The 21,635-nt window shown below is 35.4% G+C and overlaps 1 protein-coding gene across 1 annotated transcript in view; it reads left to right on the plus strand.

Annotated features, from left to right (window-relative positions):
• LOC126271938 (cilia- and flagella-associated protein 251-like) overlaps nucleotides 1-21,635 on the plus strand; it is a 681,069-nt gene that overhangs the window by 509,958 nt on the left and 149,476 nt on the right. The window contains exon 19 of the mRNA XM_049974362.1: nucleotides 2,117-2,351. Coding sequence (XP_049830319.1) covers nucleotides 2,117-2,351 — 235 coding nt within the window. The remainder of the gene's footprint in view (nucleotides 1-2,116; nucleotides 2,352-21,635) is intronic.

Here is a 21,635-nt window from a genome sequence, read left to right on the forward strand (position 1 = left end):
AGAAATTGCAAATAAATTTAATTCCTACTTTACACAGATAGCTGAACATCTTATAAATCAAAATTTACAGTGTGCTCCTATAAATCAATCCAGATGTACTATAAATAACAAATCTATTTTTCTATACCCCACCAATGAAAAGGAAATACTTAATATAATCAAAGAACTGAAGCCCAAGTTCTCTTTTGGTACTGACAATATCCCTGACTTTATCTTGAAGAAATGTCCTCCCTTCATAGCCAGGCCACTTGTCAACATCTGTAACTGGTCTCTATCAGAAGGGGTGTTCCTGGAAAAATTGAAGATAGCAAAAGTAAAACCCCTGTTCAAGAAAGGGATAAAAACAGAAGTATCAAACTACAGGCCAATCTCACTATTATCTGCTTTTTTCAAGATAATTAAAGAAATCTATTATAAAAGACTAATCAGTTCCACAGAAAAAATTATTATTTCTCAAATAGTCAACATGGATTCCGCGCATCATCTTGCTTCAGAAACTTGAATCTGTAGGTATTAGGGGCCCGGCCCATGAATGGGTAAAGTTATATCTGCAAAACAGAGAGCAAATAGTTGAGCTTACATCCAAGAAGGGAACAAGATGAAGTCCCACTGCTCAGAAAAGTAGAGCATCAAGTATGGTGTACCACAAGGCTCCATTCTAGGACCAGTTCTGTTCCTACTCTTTGTGAATGACTTGGAACCGTCTAGCCCATGCCATAATTACATAAAATTTGTGGATGACACAAATGTGATGATAAAAGGAAGGACCAAAGAAGAATTACTACATGAGATTAAAAATTGTACCACCCACATTACAGACTGTTTTTCTGGTAACAACATAGTAATAAACACAGAAAAAACAGTTACAGTGCAAAATAAATGTCCACCAGCACCAGACATGGAGTTGTTCACTAGAACCCTAGAAAATGTAAGTTCTACAAAAATTCTTGGGACATGGATCCAAGAAGATCTAAGATGGGTCCAACATAAAAAAATACATTACAAATAAATTAAATACCATTTGCTATACTATCAAAATTCTTTCTGATTGCACATCGAAAGAGACACTAAAAGCTGTATACTTCACCCAGGCAGAATCCTTACTGTGATATGGCATAATCTTTTGGGGAAACACATCTGCTACCAAGAGTTGTTTTATATACCAAAAGAGAATTGTAAGAGCAATAGAAAACACTGCATCAAGAAGCCCTTATTCAAGAAACTACATATCATTCCACTCCCATGTCTGTACATTTTACAAGTAATCATATTTGTAAGGAAACTCTTAGAAAATAGCAACAATCTTGTGTCAACCAACCAGAGTATCCACCTTTATAACACAAGGAGAAAGCAGGATGTACATGTTCAACATGCACACACAACACTAAAACAGAATGGATCACTGCAAACAGGAAACAGACTATAAAATAAGCTACCTACAAACATTAAAATAATAAAAGACACGTCAAAATTTAAAACTGATGTCCATAAATATTTATTGCAAAAATGTTAGATGAATATCTCAAAACATAAAAATTTATTACCAAGGATAAATATATTGTATGGAAGCTGAACCTTCAGTTGTGATAATATTAAGCCTAAATCAATGTAAGTATTCTTGTATGATTTAAAAACGTGTACCGTAAATCACAATGACTTGTCCAATATCATATTGTATACCTTGTACAACAAATGATCAAAACGACCAATAAAAATGTAATGTAATGTAATATTAGAAAAATAGCAAAAGCTCTGGAGATAGAACAAGTTCCAGATCTGTCTCCTCTTTTTCATTTCTTATTTACCTGGATTTTCCATAGTCATAACAATTTTAATTTTTAATCTATAGGAGAATTATAATTCATTTTCTGTTACCAGTAGGATGTTTGCCTTTCAATAATTCTGTGCAGGAGTAAAGAGAATTAATTTCAATTATGACATAAATCAAAAACAATGTATCACGCTTCAGCATTTAAAACAATAAATACTGATTAGACATTTAAGGATAGTCACAAGAAACTAATCACGAAGCTGCCTAAAAATGGCATTTTTAATATGACACTGTTATTTGAATTGTTTATCCTCAGAAGATTAAGAATGTTTATGATTCCTCCAGAGCTGCTGATGCTATGGTTCATATCGGTGGAGAAGATATGATGCCATACTATTCACTGATGGAAGGTGGCAAAGGAGGCTGGCTAATGAGGCAAATGGAAGACTTTTTCTACTATGCACAACTATTGCATCAGGGTGATAAATTGCCCATATTGCACAAGATCTCTGATCATATACCACTGTGTGAGCTGCCCAACTTCATGAGAGCCATAGGATATTATCCTACAGAATATGAGGTAAATTACTGCAATATTTTAGTGGTTGGTAAGAAAAAGTTTTTATTTCCAAAGCAGTTTAGATTTTTGGTGATAGTATTCCAAGTACACATATTCAACTTGTAAGTTAGTAGCACAGCTGTACATGAACCAAAGGATGATTTGAATTCTGCAGTGCTTTGCTTATAATTGTTCTGTTGCAGACAGTGTGTCATTGCCTTACCACCTTCTTGTATCAGAGGGATATATAGATTCCTGTAGACTGCAATTTCTGTAGCAACTTGTCTTTTTACCATTAACAAGCCATTGATAGGGTGAAAGAAGCAATAAGTGACAAAAAATTTAAGATCAACTACAGATTGAGCTGTACCTTCTAATATTCTCTGCTGTATAAGCGCAAAAGTAAGCAGATTTAATAATGTTCAGCAAACCTCACTGAAATACTGGTGTGATTTGCTGAAATAATTCTCAATATCTTGAGAACATAAAGGAGAAACAGTTATGTGCTTATTGGTAAAACTATCTCAAAAAATTTTAATAGTTGTTTCTCTGCTCATCTTTTTCTGCTCTTCATGAATAATTGATCTTTCTAATTAGCATAGCACTCCTTGAGGTATGATATTTCTGCATTGAAAAGAAATATCTAGGACTGTGATAGGAGTGAGATATTTGGGGAAAATTTAATTGTATGTTAAAAGGATAAGCTAATGGGGAATAGAAGTGGTGATTTGTCACTGTAGACAAGAAACTAAAACCAGGGTTTATACGACCCTGGACAACTGGGAAATCCAGGGAAAATCCAGGAATTTTTTCATCTGGGAAAATACCTAGGAATTTTTTGGAATTCTGAGAATTTTTCATTGTTTTAGCTTTCAGTTAAATTTTTGTAATTTTGACTGGTAAGAATTGATTCTGTAGTGAAGAATGTTACTATATCCTGCTACTGGAGAATGATACTCCAGGATAAAATATAAATGAGAGGGAAAAAAATAAAACTTTAGTGGCAGAGGAAATGCGCAGTTTACAACAACAAAACATTAAGCATGCCCAAGCGTGTACAAATAGCAGAAATATGTCAAAGGCCACAGGGCGAAGACTATGTAATTCTTCATAACAATAAACTGCTTTCTATGAGCGTGACGTCACAACTGTTTGACCAGTTGCCAGCGGGATCATGCGCATGCGCAGTTGACTCGCATATGATCAGTATCTTCTCTCGCTTCCCGCTACTTAAAGTGTGGCTGTTAGCTGTATCGGCAGTAGCAGCAAACAGCCAGATGCTAAAGAAAAACATTTTTCTAGCACGTCCTAGCTGCCAGATTCGCGCATGCGCAGAGTTGTAGTGGGGAGGGCGTTAGTTTCCACGTGACCCGTGTCTGCATTGAGTGATTTCGCTGCCTCTCTTTGTTTACAGATTCAAATGAAAACAAAACGGATTTCTGTTTTCGGGAGCTGTCAAATGAATTAAAATACATTCACATAGTTATGGAAGGCAAAACTATATTATTAGTTTCAGTTTTCTGATTTTATTTTATTTCCAAGTTATTAGCAGCCTTGCATAACAATGAACTTATTTTTGCAAGTTTGCTAAAGAAATTTGGCTTCGTTAATCTTTCCGCTGAGGCAATCAGTTTATTTGAAATGAAGTTTTCCATTCCACAGTACTGGCCAGTTCCAACTGTTTGCTGAATTTCAAGTGCACATTATCATCTTCTGCCATGTGTGGCATTATGCCACAATAAAGAACCAAAAATGAGATTGTACAGTACTGATACTCCAAGAAAATTTACATCCCAAAAACCACACTGAAAAACTTAATATCAGATGGTACCTACTTCATTGTGAATCTGGAAAAGACCAGTGTGCACTTCAAGCCAAATTATGCATTTTAGTATGGTTTATGAAATCCCGATGTTCTTGGGAGTATCCTCTGATGCCCTGTTTCTTTTATGGTTTTATGTAAGCTCTCTTAGTGCTTTATACATACGAACATGCGGGCTCCCTACACCACTTCAGCTACATATGTGAAGTAATGCCTGTTTACTGGTGCTCTCTGGCAACTGGTAAATCGAACCAATTTCTAGCAGCCACCAGATAGTATTGCAAAAGATGGTTCGAAAAGCGTTACTTTCAAAGTAAATTTCTTTTTATGCAAGTTGAATTATGTTACATGTGAGAAAGTGGGATGAATTTCTAAATCACAGAGTGTTTAAAACTGAACACTTTGAGGACCAGCTACTTACAAGAATTTCGAGACCAGAATTTAAGTCATAATTTTAAATTTACTGGCACATATATTTGAAGTTTCTTAAATTATAACACATGCAAAAAAGATCAATATTACATGTGAAAGCTTAGCTTCTGTTGCAGCTCGTTAATCTTAGAAACCAATATTATATGTGAAAGCCTAGCTTTTCTTTTAGTTATACTGTGTATATTAATGTAAACTGTTAACTTTTCCTCTTTGTCTGTTTGCACTATGTACCAGTGATCTTGCTATTGGCTGATGATAACACGTGTACTATGCTCTGAATATCTCCTGTCATCGGCTGGCCAGATCACGTGGCATGAGATATGATTGGCTTACAAAAGGACATCGCAAGCTCGGTTTCAATGCTCTGGAAACTGTGTTTGGTTCAGTTCAAATTTATACTTTCGTAATACAAAAAGGTATAAGATAGATTATATAATGGTAAGACAGAGATTTAGGAATCAGGTTTTAAATTGTAAGACATTTCCAGGGGCAGATGTGGACTCTGACCACAATCTATTGGTTATGAACTGTAGATTAAAACTGAAGAAACAACAAAAAGGTGCTAATTTAAGGAGATGGGACCTGTATAAACTGAAAGAACCAGAGGTTGTAGAGAGTTTCAGGGAGAGCATAAGGGAACAATTGACAGGAATGGAGGAAAGAAATACAGTAGAAGAAGAATTGGTAGCTCTGACGGATGAAGTAGTGAAGGCAGCAGAAGATAAAGTAGGTAAAAAGACGAGGGCTAATAGAAATCCGTGGGTAACAGAAGAAATATTGAATTTAATTGATGAAAGGAGAAAATATAAAAATGCAGTACATGAAGCAGGCAAAAAGGAATACAAACGTCTCAAAAATGAGATCGACAGGAAGTGCAAAATGGCTAAGCAGGGATGGCTAGAGGACAAATGTAAGGATGTAGAGGCTTATCTCACTAGGGGTAAGATATATACTGCCTACAGGAAAATTAAAGAGACCTTTGGAGAAAAGAGAGCCACTTGTATGAATATCAAGAGCTCAGATGGAAACCCAGTTCTAAGCAAAGAAGGGAAGCCAGAAAGGTGGAAGGAGTATATAGAAGGTTTATACAAGGGTGATGTACTGGAAATGGAAGAGGATGCAGATGAAGATGAAATGGGAGATACAATACTGCGGGAAGAGTTTGACAGAGCACTGAAAGACCTGAGTCGAAACAAGGCCCCGGGAGTAGACAACATTCCATTAGAACTACTGACGGCCTTGGGAGAGCCAGTCATGACAAAACTCTACCATCTGGTGAGCAAGATTTATGAGACAGGCAAAATACCCTCAGACTTCAAGAAGAATATAATAATTCCAATCCCAAAGAAAGAGGTGTTGACAGAAGTGAAAATTACCGAACTATCAGTTTAATAAGTCACAGCTGCAAAATACTAACACAAATTCTTTACAGACGAATGGAAAAACTGGTAGAAGCGGACCTTGCGGAAGATCAGTTTGGATTCCGCAGAAATGTTGGAACACGTGAGGCAATACTAACCTTACGACTTATCTTAGAAGAAAGATTAAGAAAAGGCAAACCTACGTTTATAGCATTTGAAGACTTAGAGAAAGCTTTTGACAGTGTTGACTGGAATACTCTCTTCCAAATTCTAAAGGTGGCAGGGGTAAAATACAGGGAGCGTAAGGCTATTTACAATTTGTACAGAGACCAGATGTCAGTTATAAGAGTCGAGGGACATGAAAGGGAAGCAGTGGTTGGGAAGGGAGTGAGACAGGGTTGTAGCCTCTCCCCGATGTTATTCAATCTGTATATTGAGCAAGCAGTAAAGGAAACAAAAGAAAAATTTGGAGTAGGTATTAAAATTCACGAAGAAGAAATAAAAACTTTGAGGTTCGCCGATGACATTGTAATTCTGTCAGAGACAGCAAAGGACTTGGAAGAGCAGTTGAACGAAATGGACAGTGTCTTAAAAGGAGGATATGAGATGAATATCAACAAAAGCAAAACGAAGATAATGGAATGTAGTCAAATTAAATCGGGTGATGCTGGGGGAATTAGATTAGGAAATGAGACACTTAAAGTAGTAAAGGAGTTTTGCTATTTAGGGAGTAAAATAACTGATCATGGTCGAAGTAGAGAGGATATAAAATGTAGACTGGCAATGGCAAGGAAAGCATTTCTGAAGAAGAGAAATTTGTTAACATCGAGTATAGATTTAAGTGTCAGGTAGTCGTTTCTGAAAGTATTTGTATGGAGTGTAGCCATGTATGGAAGTGAAACATGGACAATAACTAGTTTGGACAAGAAGAGAATAGAAGCTTTCGAAATGTGGTGCTACAGAAGAATGCTGAAGATTAGATGGGTAGATCACATAACTAATGAGGAGGTATTGAATAGAATTGGGGAGGAGTTTGTGGCACAACTTGACAAAAAGAAGGGACCAGTTGCTAGGACATGTTTTGAGGCATCAAGGGATCACAAATTTAGCATTGGAGGGCAGCGTGGAGGGTAAAAATTGTAGAGGGAGACCAAGAGATGAATACACTAAGCAGATTCAGAAGGATGTAGGTTGCAGCAAGTACTGGGAGATGAAGAAGCTTGCACAGGATAGAGTAGCATGGAGAGCTGCATCAAACCAGTCTTAGGACTAAAGACCACAACAACAACAAATACAAAAATATGCTGCAAATCAAATGTCTTTCCAAAACTTCTCGCCCCCGTCATTACTTTTTTTCTGGCAAGTTCTATGCGAGTGTATAAAACGTTGACCATTCAAAGGATTGATAAGTTTTACAGTTCCGAGGGAAAATCTATAGAAAACCTACTGGCACTTAGCACAGAAGAAGTGTATTTTTGCATGGGAAAAAGCATATTTTTTAAACGGGATATCCGGGAATAATCCATAAATATTTTTTTTCATTGTCCCCAAATACACCCTGTAAAACCCACCAAGATAAAAACTGAAACTGTATTTGAGACTGTTTGGGCAAGACTCAGTATCAGGGGTGGGCATAAAATGGTAACTGGATCCTTCTATTGACTTCCAGCCTCGCCCCCTCATGTAAATGAAAACTTTAGACAAAACTTCTGTTCACCTGTATGTAAGTTCCCCAATCTTATTGTAATCATAAGTACAGATTTTAATCACCCAACAGTCAATCAGAAAATTTATAGCTTTGTTAGTGGCAAGCATGATAAGACATTCTATGAAACATTACTAAATGCCTTCTCCGAAAACTTTCTGGAACAGATAGTTAGGAACCCCACTCATTATGCATATATATTGGATCTAATGGCAACAAATGACTTGATCTATTTGAGGATGTCCACACCAAAACTTGTATCAATATCCATAATGCATAATTATCGAAGTATGAAGGACAACTAAACCAAGGAAAAAGGTATATATAAAAAAATCGGTAATATTTTATCTCATTGAGGAACTTGAAACTTTCAGTACAGGGCAGGAGCACATACGGGCACTATGCCTTAAGTTTAAAACAAGAGTTGACCATGTACTGGACAGATATGCACCCAGTAGAATAGTTCATGGTATATAGTCATTGTAAACAAACTTCTGAATAGACAGAGACTACTGGATAACAGGTGTAAAAGAAAACATAGGGTTGTAGATAGAGAGTTGCTGAATGAAACACAAAGGGAGCAAGTTCCAATGATAAGGTGTGCAGATGACATAGCTCTCCTAAGCCTAATAAGGGAGACTTAAAACTGTTGGATGGAATGCGCAATCTAGTTATCACAAGTACAAGAATAAAGCAAAACTGAACTTGGTAAAGTAATACAAGTTAATGATGTGCTAAACATCATAACTGGGAAAGGAACATTACTAGTAGTAGTTGTGGTGGTGGTGGTGGTGGCAGTGGTGGTGGTGTGGTGTGGTGGTTGAAGGAGAAGAAGAAATATTACGAAGCTGGGTAGTAGAAATTACAAAAGTCAGGAAGATAGCTTAATCAGTATGGTGCAGGAGAAGAAAGCACGCTTCTACAAAGGAATTTATTCTGACAGATTGATTCTGAGGTCCCAGAAACTGTGAGCCTAAAACTTAGTACTGTATGCAAAAGAAACGTGGTGGTCTATGGAAAAATGGAAAAAGACGAAGCTAGAAGCATTTGACATGCTGTGCTTGAGAAGAGCATTCAGAATTAATCGATGTTTAAAAAAAAAAAAAAAAAAAAAAAGGAGAGCTGCTAGGAAAAACATATGAAGTGTTTCCAGAGTTACGAGTATTCCATAAGGTTTCAGGATTGCAGCCAGATCATGTCGACATCTTGTCATGATATTTTGGGTAATAAACTTTCAGCCATCATCAGATCAGTATTGAAACAGACACCTGAAGATGGCTGGTTGGTTCTCATGCGAAATATCATGGGAAGATGTCAACATCATCTGGTCGCAATCCTGTGACCACATGGAATAATGAATGAAGTCTTTGGGCAATGTCCTAAAGCATCCAGAGCAGTTCAGAAGAAATTTTGTATGGACTGTCAAATATTAAAGTATTAAAAAGAGATAATTGAGGAGTCACAGGAATGAAGGTTATTATTTAACATTGTGTGAACATCAATTAAAGTGTGTGTTCGGGCCTATCAAGATATATACTAACAAAAAAAAAAAAAAAAAAAAAAAAAAAAAAAAAAAAAAAAAAAAAAAAAAAAAATCAACACCAAAAAATAATTAATCTCAAGCAATAAAATTTTAGGAATACATTTGTCTTGGTAATATATGTAAGTGATTAACATTGTAAGATCACAGGCTAATGTAAGCATGAGATAAGTCATTGCACATGTGAAATGCTAGTATGTTAGTAACAGAAGTAACCATGCAAATGTATGTGCATTGTGCTGTAGAAGTGTTGGATGTCAGTTTGTGGGATGAAGTTCCATGTCTGTTGCACTTGATTGGTCAATAAATGTTCAGTTAATAATGGTTGTGCATGAACCTGGATTTGTTGGCCGATTATGTCCCATATGTGCTTGACTGGAGATAGATCTAGTGATCGAACGGCCCAATGCAGTATGTCAACACTATGTAAAGAGAACTGAGTTACAATAGCTGTATATAGGTTACCATTATCCTTTTGGAAATTGGAATGCTCTTCATGACTGGCAGCACAATGGGTCAACTTACCAAATTGACTTACAAATTTGCAGTCAGGTCACACCTGTCTACAAGAAGGGTAGTAGTAGCGATCCACAAAATACTGTAAAATATCTTTGACATTGCTTTGTTGAAAAAGTCAGAACATATTATGAGCTCAAACTTAATGAGGTATCATCATCATACTGAACTCCTCCATGCTAGTTTGGATTCCAAAAATGTCAATCATCTTAAACACAGCTCGTACTTTTCTCACATGACAGTCAGGTACATTCTGTATTTCTTGATTTTTGAAGATCATTTGAGTCAGTTCCACACCTCTGTTTATAGACAAAAGTTTAATCATATGGAGTATAAAGTGAAATTTACGAGTGGATAGAGGAGTTTTGGCAGAAAGGACACAGCATGTTGTCTTGTATGGAGAGTCATCATGAGATCTAGAAGTAACTTCATGTTGTACATTAATGACATTGCAGACAATATTAACAGTAACCTCAGTCTTTTTGCAGATGATGCAGTCATCTATAATGAAGTACTTTCTGAAAGAAGTGCATAAACATTCAGTCAGATCTTGATAAGATTTCAAAGTGGTGCAAAGTTTCATTATAAATGAAATGCTGAGCATCCTTTTTCAGTGAATTACATCAGTTTTAATTAATTACTATGAATACAAGCTCACAATGTACTTTGGATATAAGTATCATAACTATTCAACAAATGTTTCAGTCCCAAGCACACAACAGCTAAAGGTTCATTCAAGTAATTGAGTGGGACCAGCCATGATCATGCAAATGCTTTCAGTTGAGGCATTTTCCAGTGCCAGTCAGTCATGTCTAGGCATATTCTGTTCGAGAGGTGACCAGTAGATGGTCATTACTAGTCTCCACTGGTCGCAGGACTCACTCATGGTGCTTCCAAAGCATTTACACAAGCATTGACCCAAAGAGATAAGCTCTTACATGCACATAGCTTATTGTGTTCAGTCTCGTAGAATTCTTACTGAAGAAAATGACTTCTTAGCCCCTGCTAGCCTTTTACGGTACTTCTTAATATTTTGAAAATTTAATACTTCCTAGTATATTTTTATTCTCTTACAGGACTTTTTCAGTAGAAATGTATTGTGTATGTAAATCCTGTGGTATGGAAAGAGAAAATATCTCACTATCTTCTGTTAACTTCTCTTTCAAAATTAATAATTTTATGCCTTCCATTCAAGATGAGATCACAAGATTTGACAGTAGCGGATCACATACCATACTCATTGCCGTAAATTAAAAACAGACATCAGCTTGGCTCATTTTAGAGGGCGTGTAGCAATATGTGTGTAATACTGTAAAGATACGTAGGTGAAATTAAGCAGTATACCAGATTCACAACTGCTATTGCCAGTGACTACACAAAGCACTATCTGCTCAAAATGTTTGCATGTGTAAATGTGCACACTTAATACCCAATTGTAAACTAACTGAAGGGCACAAAAAATAAAATGTTTGCTAAATGTTATATTTATAATTATAATTACAGTACCACTGATTTACCTGCTATCAATGGCATGCCCAGTTCAATGACAAAATTTTGAGCGATGGGGAGGTGACTTTATTAGTAACCGAGCGAGGTGGCGCAGTGGTTAGCACACTGGACTCGCATTCGGGAGGACGACGGCTCAATCCCGTCTCCGGCCATCCTGATTTAGGTTTTCCGTGATTTCCCTAAATCGTTTCAGGCAAATGCCGAGATGGTTCCTTTGAAAGGGCACGGCCGATTTCCTTCCCAATCCTTCCCTAACCCGAGCTTGCGCTCCGTCCCTAATGACCTCGTTGTCGACGGGACGTTAAACACTAACCACCACCACCTTTATTAGTATACTGAGGTATGGTCCTGAACACTTAAACTGATAATACACTAGCCTATTTTTGTTAATGTACACAGTGCTGATAACATAAGCCATATGTTTGTGCACTGGACATATTGTAGCCACTCCATTCCAACTTTACTACTGACAGTTTAGCTAGAAATTAGATAGATCCCATAATCTGCAATGTTTCGGCCTTGTAGTTTATCAACGATGGCATGTTACCAAAATCAATAACATGATCTTATCAAATTTGTCAGTATATATATATAAAGCAGACTAAGTTGTATGACTTGTACAAAGAGATTACTCTAAAATAATATTGATGGATATGGTAAACTTATCTTTGTATGTTTTTCATTTATAGTTTAGTAATTTGATTTAATTTTTTTAAAGTCATTATTAATGACAAATTAATTATGAATAATAATAATAATAATAATAACAATAATACTAGTAAATGGAAATTACAAAGTAATGCTGAAATAAACCAAAATATTTCAGACATAGTGAGAAAAAGAAGACTCATGTTCTTTGGACATTTATTTTGAATGCAAGACAGTTGATTAACTAATAAGATTTTCACAACAGGCTGGGTCAATGAAGTAGAATAGCATTTAGAAAGAAACAATATAAAAATAGAAGATACACACAACAGAGAAGCCTTTTAGGAAAAAGTATTGAAAGTGGAAGGATTCCAAGGCAGGGTAACTATAGAGATTGGTTCAAAAGGGTCTCAAGACAGAAAGAAGAAACGTAGTGGGCAGATGGAAGAAAAGGAAAGAACAAAGAACTGAAATTGGAACTTGGTTCTCAGATGGCCTATCCACAGTAATATAATGATAAACATAATAGGTTTTTCAAAAAAGTTCAAAGTGTGTCTGATAACTATGTTTGCCTAGAAAATAGCTCTTTCAGATTAGTACATAAGCAGATATGCCAATATCTGTATAAACACAAATAAAAGCGAAACATTATATTATTCAAGAACTGTGATGTCAATTTAATGTATGTATCATGCAGTATACTAGCAAATAAAAGTGTGCCACTAATCAGTTGCATTATAATAAGTCCCTCAAATTTGATGTTTAAGAAGATATAAATGAAAAAAATTTATTCAAAATCAATTTTTCTGGTTATTGAAATATTTAATTCTGGCACACTGGTGTTAATCTAAATCATTTAAATTTTTAAAAAATTGTTGATTTATGATGCAGTTTGGATCTGATCAGTTATTTTTGACAAACACAATGAATTTCTATCAGACATGTAAGACAGTCAACTGTCCAGTAAGCCTTCTTGTTCTATGATCCATTCCCTCTCACATTTCAAATGTTAATGTTACAGTTTTCACTACTTCAGTTCAGTCTTTCTATCATTTGTAGTTAAGTCCATCATCTCTTGAATTATAGTCCATCATTTTGTATACTCTCATTTATACTAGCTGCTTGTCTGTTTGACCCTTGCTACAAGAAACATCATAAAATTAGTATTAAGACTAATGGTTAAAATTCAGGATGTAGATATTTACATCTGAAATTAAGTCATATTTTGGTTGAAGTAGATTTTTGACAGATTTCTGGACCTATATAGGTCATTTAAAGAGTTCAAAAGTATTTTATATGCACACACACACACACACACACACACACACACACACACACACACACACACACACACACACACACACGTCATTTGAAATTGAAAGAAATTGATATAACTACAAAGACACAGGAAACAATGTAAATACGGCAAAGGTAAAACATAACTATTTCAATAATAAAGTTACATAATGAATACTGTATTAACCTCCCAGTATAGCAGCAAAGACATTACATTACCTGGATTGGATTACATTAGATTAGATTAGATTAATACTTGTTCCATAGATCATGAATACGACACTTCGTAATGATGTGGAACGTGTCAGGTTAATAAAAGATGTCTGTACAAGAAATTACATTACACAAAATATTGCATGACACTAACGATTAAGGGTTTTTTTTTTTTTTTTTTTTTTTTTTTTGCTTAGTTTATAACTAAAAATTCAGCCAATGAGTAGGAGGAGTTGTCATCAAGAAATTCTTTTAATTTATTTTTAAATGTTAGTTAGCTATCTGTCAGGCTTTTGATGCTGTTTGGTAGGTGCCCAAAGACTTTTGTGGCAGCATAATTTACCCCTTTCTGTGCCAAAGTCAGATTTAACCCTGCATTGTGAAGATCATAACTTCATTACAAGCTCTGTTTTTTTTACTATGTTTAGATTAGATTAATACTTGTTCCATAGATCATGAATACGACACTTCATAATGATGTGGAACGTGTCAGGTTAATGAAAGATGTCTGTACAAGATATTACATTACACAAAATATTGCATGACACTAATGCTTAAGTTAGTTTTTTTCTCTCCCTTAATTTATATCTAAAAATTCAGCCAATGAGTAGAAGGAGTTGTCATCTAGAAATTCTTTTAATTTATTTTTAAATGTTGGTTGACTATCTGTCAGGCTTTTGATGCTGTTTGGTAGGTGACCAAAGACTTTTGTGGCAGCATAATTTACCCCCTTCTGTGCCAAAGTCAGATTTAACCCTGCATAGTGAAGATCATCCTTTCTCCTGGTGTTATAGCTATGCACACTGCTATTACTTTTGAACTGGGCTGGATTATTAACAACAAATTTCATAAGTGAATATATATACTGTGAGGTTACTGTGAGGATCCCTAGATCCTTAAATAGATGTCTGCAAGATGACCGTGGGTGGGCTCCAGCAATTACTCTGATTACACGTTTTTGAGCAATGAATACTTTTCTACTCAACGATGAATTACCCCAGAATATGATACCATACGAAAGCAGTGAATGAAAGTAGGCATAGTAAGCTAATTTACTGAGATTCTTATCACCAAAATTTGCAATAACCCTAATAGCATACGTAGCCAAACTCAGACGTTTCAGCATACCATCAATGTGTTGCTTCCAGTTTAACCTCTCATCAATGGACACACCTAAAAATTTTGAAAATTCTACCTAAGCTACAGACTTCTGTTCAAAGTCTATATTTATTACTGGAGTTGTGCCATTTACTGTACGAAACTGTACATACTGTGTTTTATCAAAATTTAAAGAGAGTCCGTTTGTTGAGAACCACTTAATAATTTTGTGAAAAACATCATTTACAATTACATCACTTAGTTCTTGGTTTTTGGATGTTATTACTATACTTGTATCATCAGCAAAAAGAACTAACTTTGCATCCTCATCAATATGGAATGGTAAGTCATTAATGTATATCAAGAACAGTAAAGGACCTAAGACCGAACCCTGTGGGACCCTGTGCTTGATAGCCCCCCATTCTGAGGAATCAGCTGTTGTATTAACATTACATGAACCACTTATTTCAACTTTCTGCATTCTTCCAGTTAAGTATGAATTAAACCATTTGTGCACTGCCCCCCTCAGACCATAATGATTTAGCTTATCTAAAAGAATTCCATGATTTACACAGTCAAAGGCCTTTGAGAGATCACAAAAAATACCAATGGGTGATGTCCGGTTATTCAGAGCATTTAACATTTGATCAGTGAAAGCGTATATAGCATTTTCTGTTGAAAAGCCTTTCTGAAAATCAAACTGACATTTTGTTAGTACTTTATTTTTACATATATGGGAGGCTACTCTTGAATACATTACTTTCTCAAAAATTTTTGATAGAGCTGTCAGAAGAGAGATTGGGCGATAGTTGTTGACATCCGACGTATCCCCCTTTTTATGCAATGGTTTTACAATGGCTTATTTCAGTCTATCGGGGAAAACACCCTGCTCCAAAGAGGGATTACATACGTGGCTGAGAATCCTACTTATCTGTGGGGAACAAGCTTTAAGTATCTTGCTGGAAATGCCATCAATTCCGTAAGAGCTTTTACTTTTCAGTGAGTTTATTATTTTACTGATTTCAGAGGGAAAGGTTCGTGGAAATACAGTTGTTTCAAACTGCACAGGTATGGCCTCTTCTATTAGAAGCCTTGCCTCTTATAGTGAAGATGTTCAGGGTGGATTCACTGTATATAGTAATTATGACATCTCAATGTACACAGATTAATTATTTGTTCAATTTAGAATCACTATGACATCTACTTGTACTCAAAATACTCATCTATCTAAATTAAGCATTTCTTATTCATTGTCTTTCACAACAACAACAGATAATAAATATAGCATTTCATTTCATCTTTTTGTCAGGTATAATTTTAATTAATCTTCAAAATTACTCATGCTTCATTACAAATGGGTTACCATATGATTCCATTAATATAATTCCACTTTGTTTCATGACAGTTAATCTCTAACCATAACATCATCATATTCTTCACAGAAATCTTCATAATCTCCTTTAACAATGAATAATCATCATTTTTATCATTATCATCAACATAATCGTAATATTCCATAGAGAAAGCTAGCATATCATAATTACATTATCTCATAATAACTCATGATTACATCCATTCCGCAGTCATCTATCCTCTTCCTACAATATATGAAAATATTGTATCATTATTCATGTAATGAAAACTTCACTGTAAGCATTAAACCTTCCAACATTATCAACGGTGCATGTGAGAAGATCTGTAATGCTGCAAGATCTTATTATAAACAAAACTTCTCATTTTTTTCATTACTTAATAAATAATACCTCAAAGTATGAATGGGATATTTTACACCAAGGCCAGTTATTTCCAATACATTTGACAGTGGATCTGCTGCATTACAGAATAGGAGGAGGAGGAGATTAGTGTTTAACGTCCCGTCGACAACGAGGTCATTAGAGACGGAGCACAAGCTCGGATTAGGGAAGGATGGGGAAGGAAATCGGCCGTGCCCTTTCGAAGGAACCATCCCGGCATTTGCCTGAAGTGATTTAGGGAAATCACGGAAAACCTAAATCAGGATGGCCAGACGCGGGATTGAACCATCGTCCTCCCGAATGTGAGTCCAGTGTGCATTACAGAATAATCACCAATATTTTGTTCCCACCCCCCATGTCTATTCATATGGTTTTCACAATAAATTTAATAGGCCAAAACGCATTCACACACAAGAAACTTCAAGAGCCATTTTTATTGATTTATTTATTTATCCATCCATACACAATAAATATTGTAATGATGTCATCCAAAAGTACATGTAAATTTGTGGGAAACGATTTGTGCAAAAGGAACATACAAAATTTTACATTAAGTAGTAGAAAGAATAATACATAAAAAATTATACAAAAAACTACAAAGAATAATACTTGGTCATACAAGACACAATAATATAACTTTTTATACATGTATACTAACAGTATTGCAACTGCATAGTCTGTTTTCACTAAGGCTTTACTTTTTTCTTCCCTAAACAGGAAGCCCTTATATTCACTTCAATAATTCAGTTAAGATTTTACCACACTCAGCAGCTGTCCATCAGATATACACAATTAACAGAAACTTTTGGGGATGAAAGGCAGTGTTTTCAGTTTTGCCTTAATATAAACATTATCAGAACTATTTATTGGCCTAAATGGTCATTTACTGAGTAAAAACATTGTTCGAGTACAAATTCTTTAAATTTTACTTTAAATCTGTTTTTATCTTATGATGTTGGCTGACAGTATGTTGTAGAGTTTTGTACCAATATGCCTCACATGCCTTTGTGTGTGTGTTCATTTTGTTCACCTGTCTGTTATTATTTCGATAGACCTCTTCTGTAACAGAAAGATTTGTTTTAGACGGTAAGTGGTGGAACCCCAAAATATTATTCCATATATTGCAAGAGACAGAAAATAGCCAAAATATGCCATCCTGGCACCCTCTGCACTACGGAGATTTGCAGTAATTCTAAGAGTAAAACATAATGAGTTAAGATTCATTACATGGTCATTAAAATTAAGACTTCCATCTACATGAATCCCCAACAATTTTGTTGATGCCACTCTGTCTGTGGCCTTGTCACCCAACAACAGATAAAGATTTACATTCTGACGTATTTTCCCAAACTGCATATAATTTGTTTTATTTTCATTCAATGTCAACCAGCTTGCATTGAAACAAGTGTGGACATTTTCATTACTTGATCAGCAGTTGTTTGCAGCATTTGCTTTGGTGCACCTATTATCACACTAGTGTCATCTGCAAATAGTATGGCTTTGGCTGCTCCATCTGAGGTGAGTAAGTCATTTATGTATAAAGGGCATTTAAAAAGAAATGAGCCAGAGACATAATTATAGAAACCAGTAACTGTATGCTAGAAGTATTGACGCTCTGAGGGGCAAACAATTCACCTCAGACAACAACGTCCAGCTGTATGTGTAGAACTGGTTAACAACGCAGCCCCAGGAATGTTATGAGACAGCCATTCACCACCTTGTGTCACAGTGGGACAAGTCTCTCAACAGCCAGGATCAATACTTCTAGCACACAGGGACTGGTTACTGTAATTATGCCTTCAGCTCATTTCTTTTTGAATGTCCCTTATAGACAAGGAACAATAAGGGGCCTAGAATACTGCCTTGCTGCACTCCTATTTCCACTTTTTTTGCATCTGAAACTAAATTAATTTGTGATTGGAGTAATCTGACATCATTTCTACAATCTGTGTTCTGTTTTGTAGGTATGATTCAAATCACTTTTTCCCTGTCCCATGAATACCTAATGATTCTAGTTTTTCTAAAAGAATGTCATGACTGACAGTGTCAAATGCTTTGGAGATATCTAAATTTATTCCTACTATGCTGTTGTCTTTTTCTAGATTTTTGATTATTTGTTCAGTGTAGCGCATACCTGGAAGCCATACTGAGTTCTATTTAGTAACTTATGGTCATTTATATATTGTTTGATTCTGTGTTTCATTAATTTTCGATTTTTTTGGAAATTGCTGGAAGGAGGGATATTGGCCGACAGTTTTCTACCTTATTCTTGTCGCCGTCTTTGAATAATGGCTTCACTTTTGAAATTTTCATCCTTTCTGGAAACACTCCTTCACTAAATGATAAGTTGGCCATGTATGACAAGGGCCTTGTGATTTGTGCATCTGTCAGTGTTATGATATAAACAGGCACCTTATCAATTCCTGCTGATATTTTAGGTTTCAATCTTTTTATTACTTTCAACACTTCATGTTCATATGTTGGATCTATCCTCATGCTACAAGCAGTTTTTGGAAATTCAGGTTTTTCTTAGTTTGTAAATTTTGAGATTAATGAGGTTGTTGCATTTATGAAATAATTGTTGATGTAATTTGGGAAATCTTGTTTTTTTATATTGACTTTTTCTGAGTTTTTGAGAATGATATCCTGGTCTTCGCATCTCATTCCTGTTTCAGTCTTCACTGTACCCCAAATGGCTTTTGATTTGTTATCAGACTGTCTTATTAAGTTGTCAATACTCATAAATTTTGCTTTGGCAATTACTTTTTGATATAACCTCTTGTGATTCTTAACATATTCTATGAACTGTGGATCTGTATGTGTCTTCAGTTTTGAATTTAGTCTCTTTAGAGTTCCACAAGAAGTTTTGCTGCCAGCTGAGATTCAAGAACTTGGCTTTGCATAGTGATGTGGTGTGATTCTTGACAGCTTCTTTGGAAAGCGCACTTCGAAATATCCCATGAAAATTGAAGGAAAAGTGTTATATGCATCGTTTTTATTTGTTAGGTACAGCACTTCTGCCCAGGACTCACAAGTTTGGATACTTGTAAATTCTACACACTTTTCAGTGGAAAATTTTCTTTTATAGGTGAAGTGTACTTTTTTCTTGCAGTGGCATTGAAGGAATTTTGAGGACAAGAGTATTATGGACTGATAATCCCAAATCAGTATTTGTTACTTCTAATTCTGTGGATTGTACAATTGAAAATATATTAACTATAAGACTGACTGTATTATATGTTATTCTTGTGGGTTTGTCTAAGTGTTAAAACAGATTGAAACTACATAATATATTTAGGAATTGATTTTTTAGCCCAGTTTCATTCATAAGATTTATGTTGAAACCCCCATAGACAACTATAGTGGCTCTTTCAGTAAGAAGAATCAAGATTTTAAACATGGCTGAAACAGCAACTGTTGAAATTCTTCACGATAAATGATGACAGCCAAAACAGTTGCAGGATAAAGATTTATTAAAATTCTTGACCAAGGTTTCAGTATATATAAATAAACCTTTATCAGAAGTGAAATACCTAAAATTGCATCCTGCAATGGAGATTAATAAAACAATTGTGCCAAAGCCATCATCAGTAGTTAAGGCATCATCTCCAGTTATACAACATTATTGTAGACACAGGGTCGATGTGAACACATTTAGCATCAGTACTTCGCCGATGAAGCCTTGGTCAAGAATTTTAATAAATCTTTATCCTGCAACTGTTTTGGCTGTCATCATTTATCATGAAGTAAAAAGAATATTAAGCAATGTTTCTAACTGATTAATGAATATGTCTATTTCCCCAGTAGTTGGACTGTATATTGTTATGACTATGACTTTTCCCTATATTTCATACAACTATATAGCTCACTGCTTCGAAATGATTTTCCACACCCAATGATTCAGCCTCATACCTTCTTTTGTACTTGATACTTGATTTAGTAAAGATACATACAACTCTGTTTTTGGCCTGTTTTCTACAATACTGACTTGCCAACTTATATGAATGAATAGTGATGATATTTAGTTCAAAACTTCTCCACCAATGAAGTCAGTGTTTGCGCCATTCATTGCTACCAAAAGTCCTAGTGATTTATTTTTAAGGCACTGAATATTTAGGCTTAAAATCTGCAGGTAACTAGGATGAGAACTGGTTACAGTTTTATTTACGTTTTGTGCTGTCATATTTATTCCCATGTCCTGGTGAGATACCAAAAACCCTTGAGAAGGACAGGTTTCCTGCACCTCTCGTGATGACCTTGTACATTGGGCTGTGGTGAGTTGCTTGTTGCCGCAATTGGTGCTGCTGCTAATGTTCTTAATATTGACATTTCTGTTGTTGTTGTTGTTGTTGTTGATTATGAAGATGGTGATGCTGTTTCTGACACTTCCAATGTTGGTTCTGTCACTACTGCTGTGCCTTCTTGTGGACTTGGGTTCTTCTCATTTTTCTTGTTTTCATCTAAAATAATATCTGGATGATGAAGAACTGTAGTTATCTTTTCGTTCAAATCACTGTCCACTGTTCTTTCTGTTGACACTTCATCTTTTACATGCCTTGCTGGTGCCCATGATGGTTCTAATGCTTTTACCTCTTTTCAGAGAGCTTTTGTTTTGGAGTCTGGTGATGGCAATGCAATTACCATTTTGGTTTTGAATTTATTTTATTGTTTGTTTTTTTTTTTATTTCCTTGGTTAACAGGCTTGGCAGATATACTTTCCCCAAGCCATTCAGGTAAAGTTTGTGTTGTGTGTGGAATCTATGTCCAATATTGCTTGTATCAACACATTCCACATTTTTAAAATGTCTGCATATTTTTGCAAACTGATTTCAGGCACTTTTTATTTCCATATTAACACATGACCACCTTACAAGATCATAGTGATGTGGAATATTGACCATTACTATGTTTGTGTAAGTGAAGTTTCTCAGACACTGTTTAAGATCATGCAAAGCACTCGTTGTTTCTTTTTTGTAGAGGTCTTTTGCGCCTCCTGGGAGTAGGCTACAACAAAGTCTTTATTGTGCAGATTTTACCTCTACAGATGCAGTCATTTTTTTAATTTCACCAAGTAGGGCTCCCAGTTTCACTGTACCACATGAATATATTTATTTGTTTCTTTTAGCTAACTCATAAGTCCATGACCACGGCTGTATGAAAGCACAAACAGTTTGCTGCTATTGGAGCTCACAATGTCGGAATCATTTTGTATTGTTTTAATAAACAATTATGTACAATATTTACGTTTTTCTGGGCAGACAATTGCTTAACTTTTACTCTAGCCACCATGTTGTTGTTCAGTATGTGGTTCAGTATGTCAATTGCAACTATAGTCTGATTAAAATTATTAGATAGTTGACATCTGTCAGTGGCTGATACAGGTGTTGTCATGTTAGCTGCCAGCTGCTCCT

This window comes from Schistocerca gregaria, chromosome 1, assembly GCF_023897955.1.
Source record: "Schistocerca gregaria isolate iqSchGreg1 chromosome 1, iqSchGreg1.2, whole genome shotgun sequence".
Lineage (NCBI taxonomy): Eukaryota > Metazoa > Arthropoda > Insecta > Orthoptera > Acrididae > Schistocerca > Schistocerca gregaria.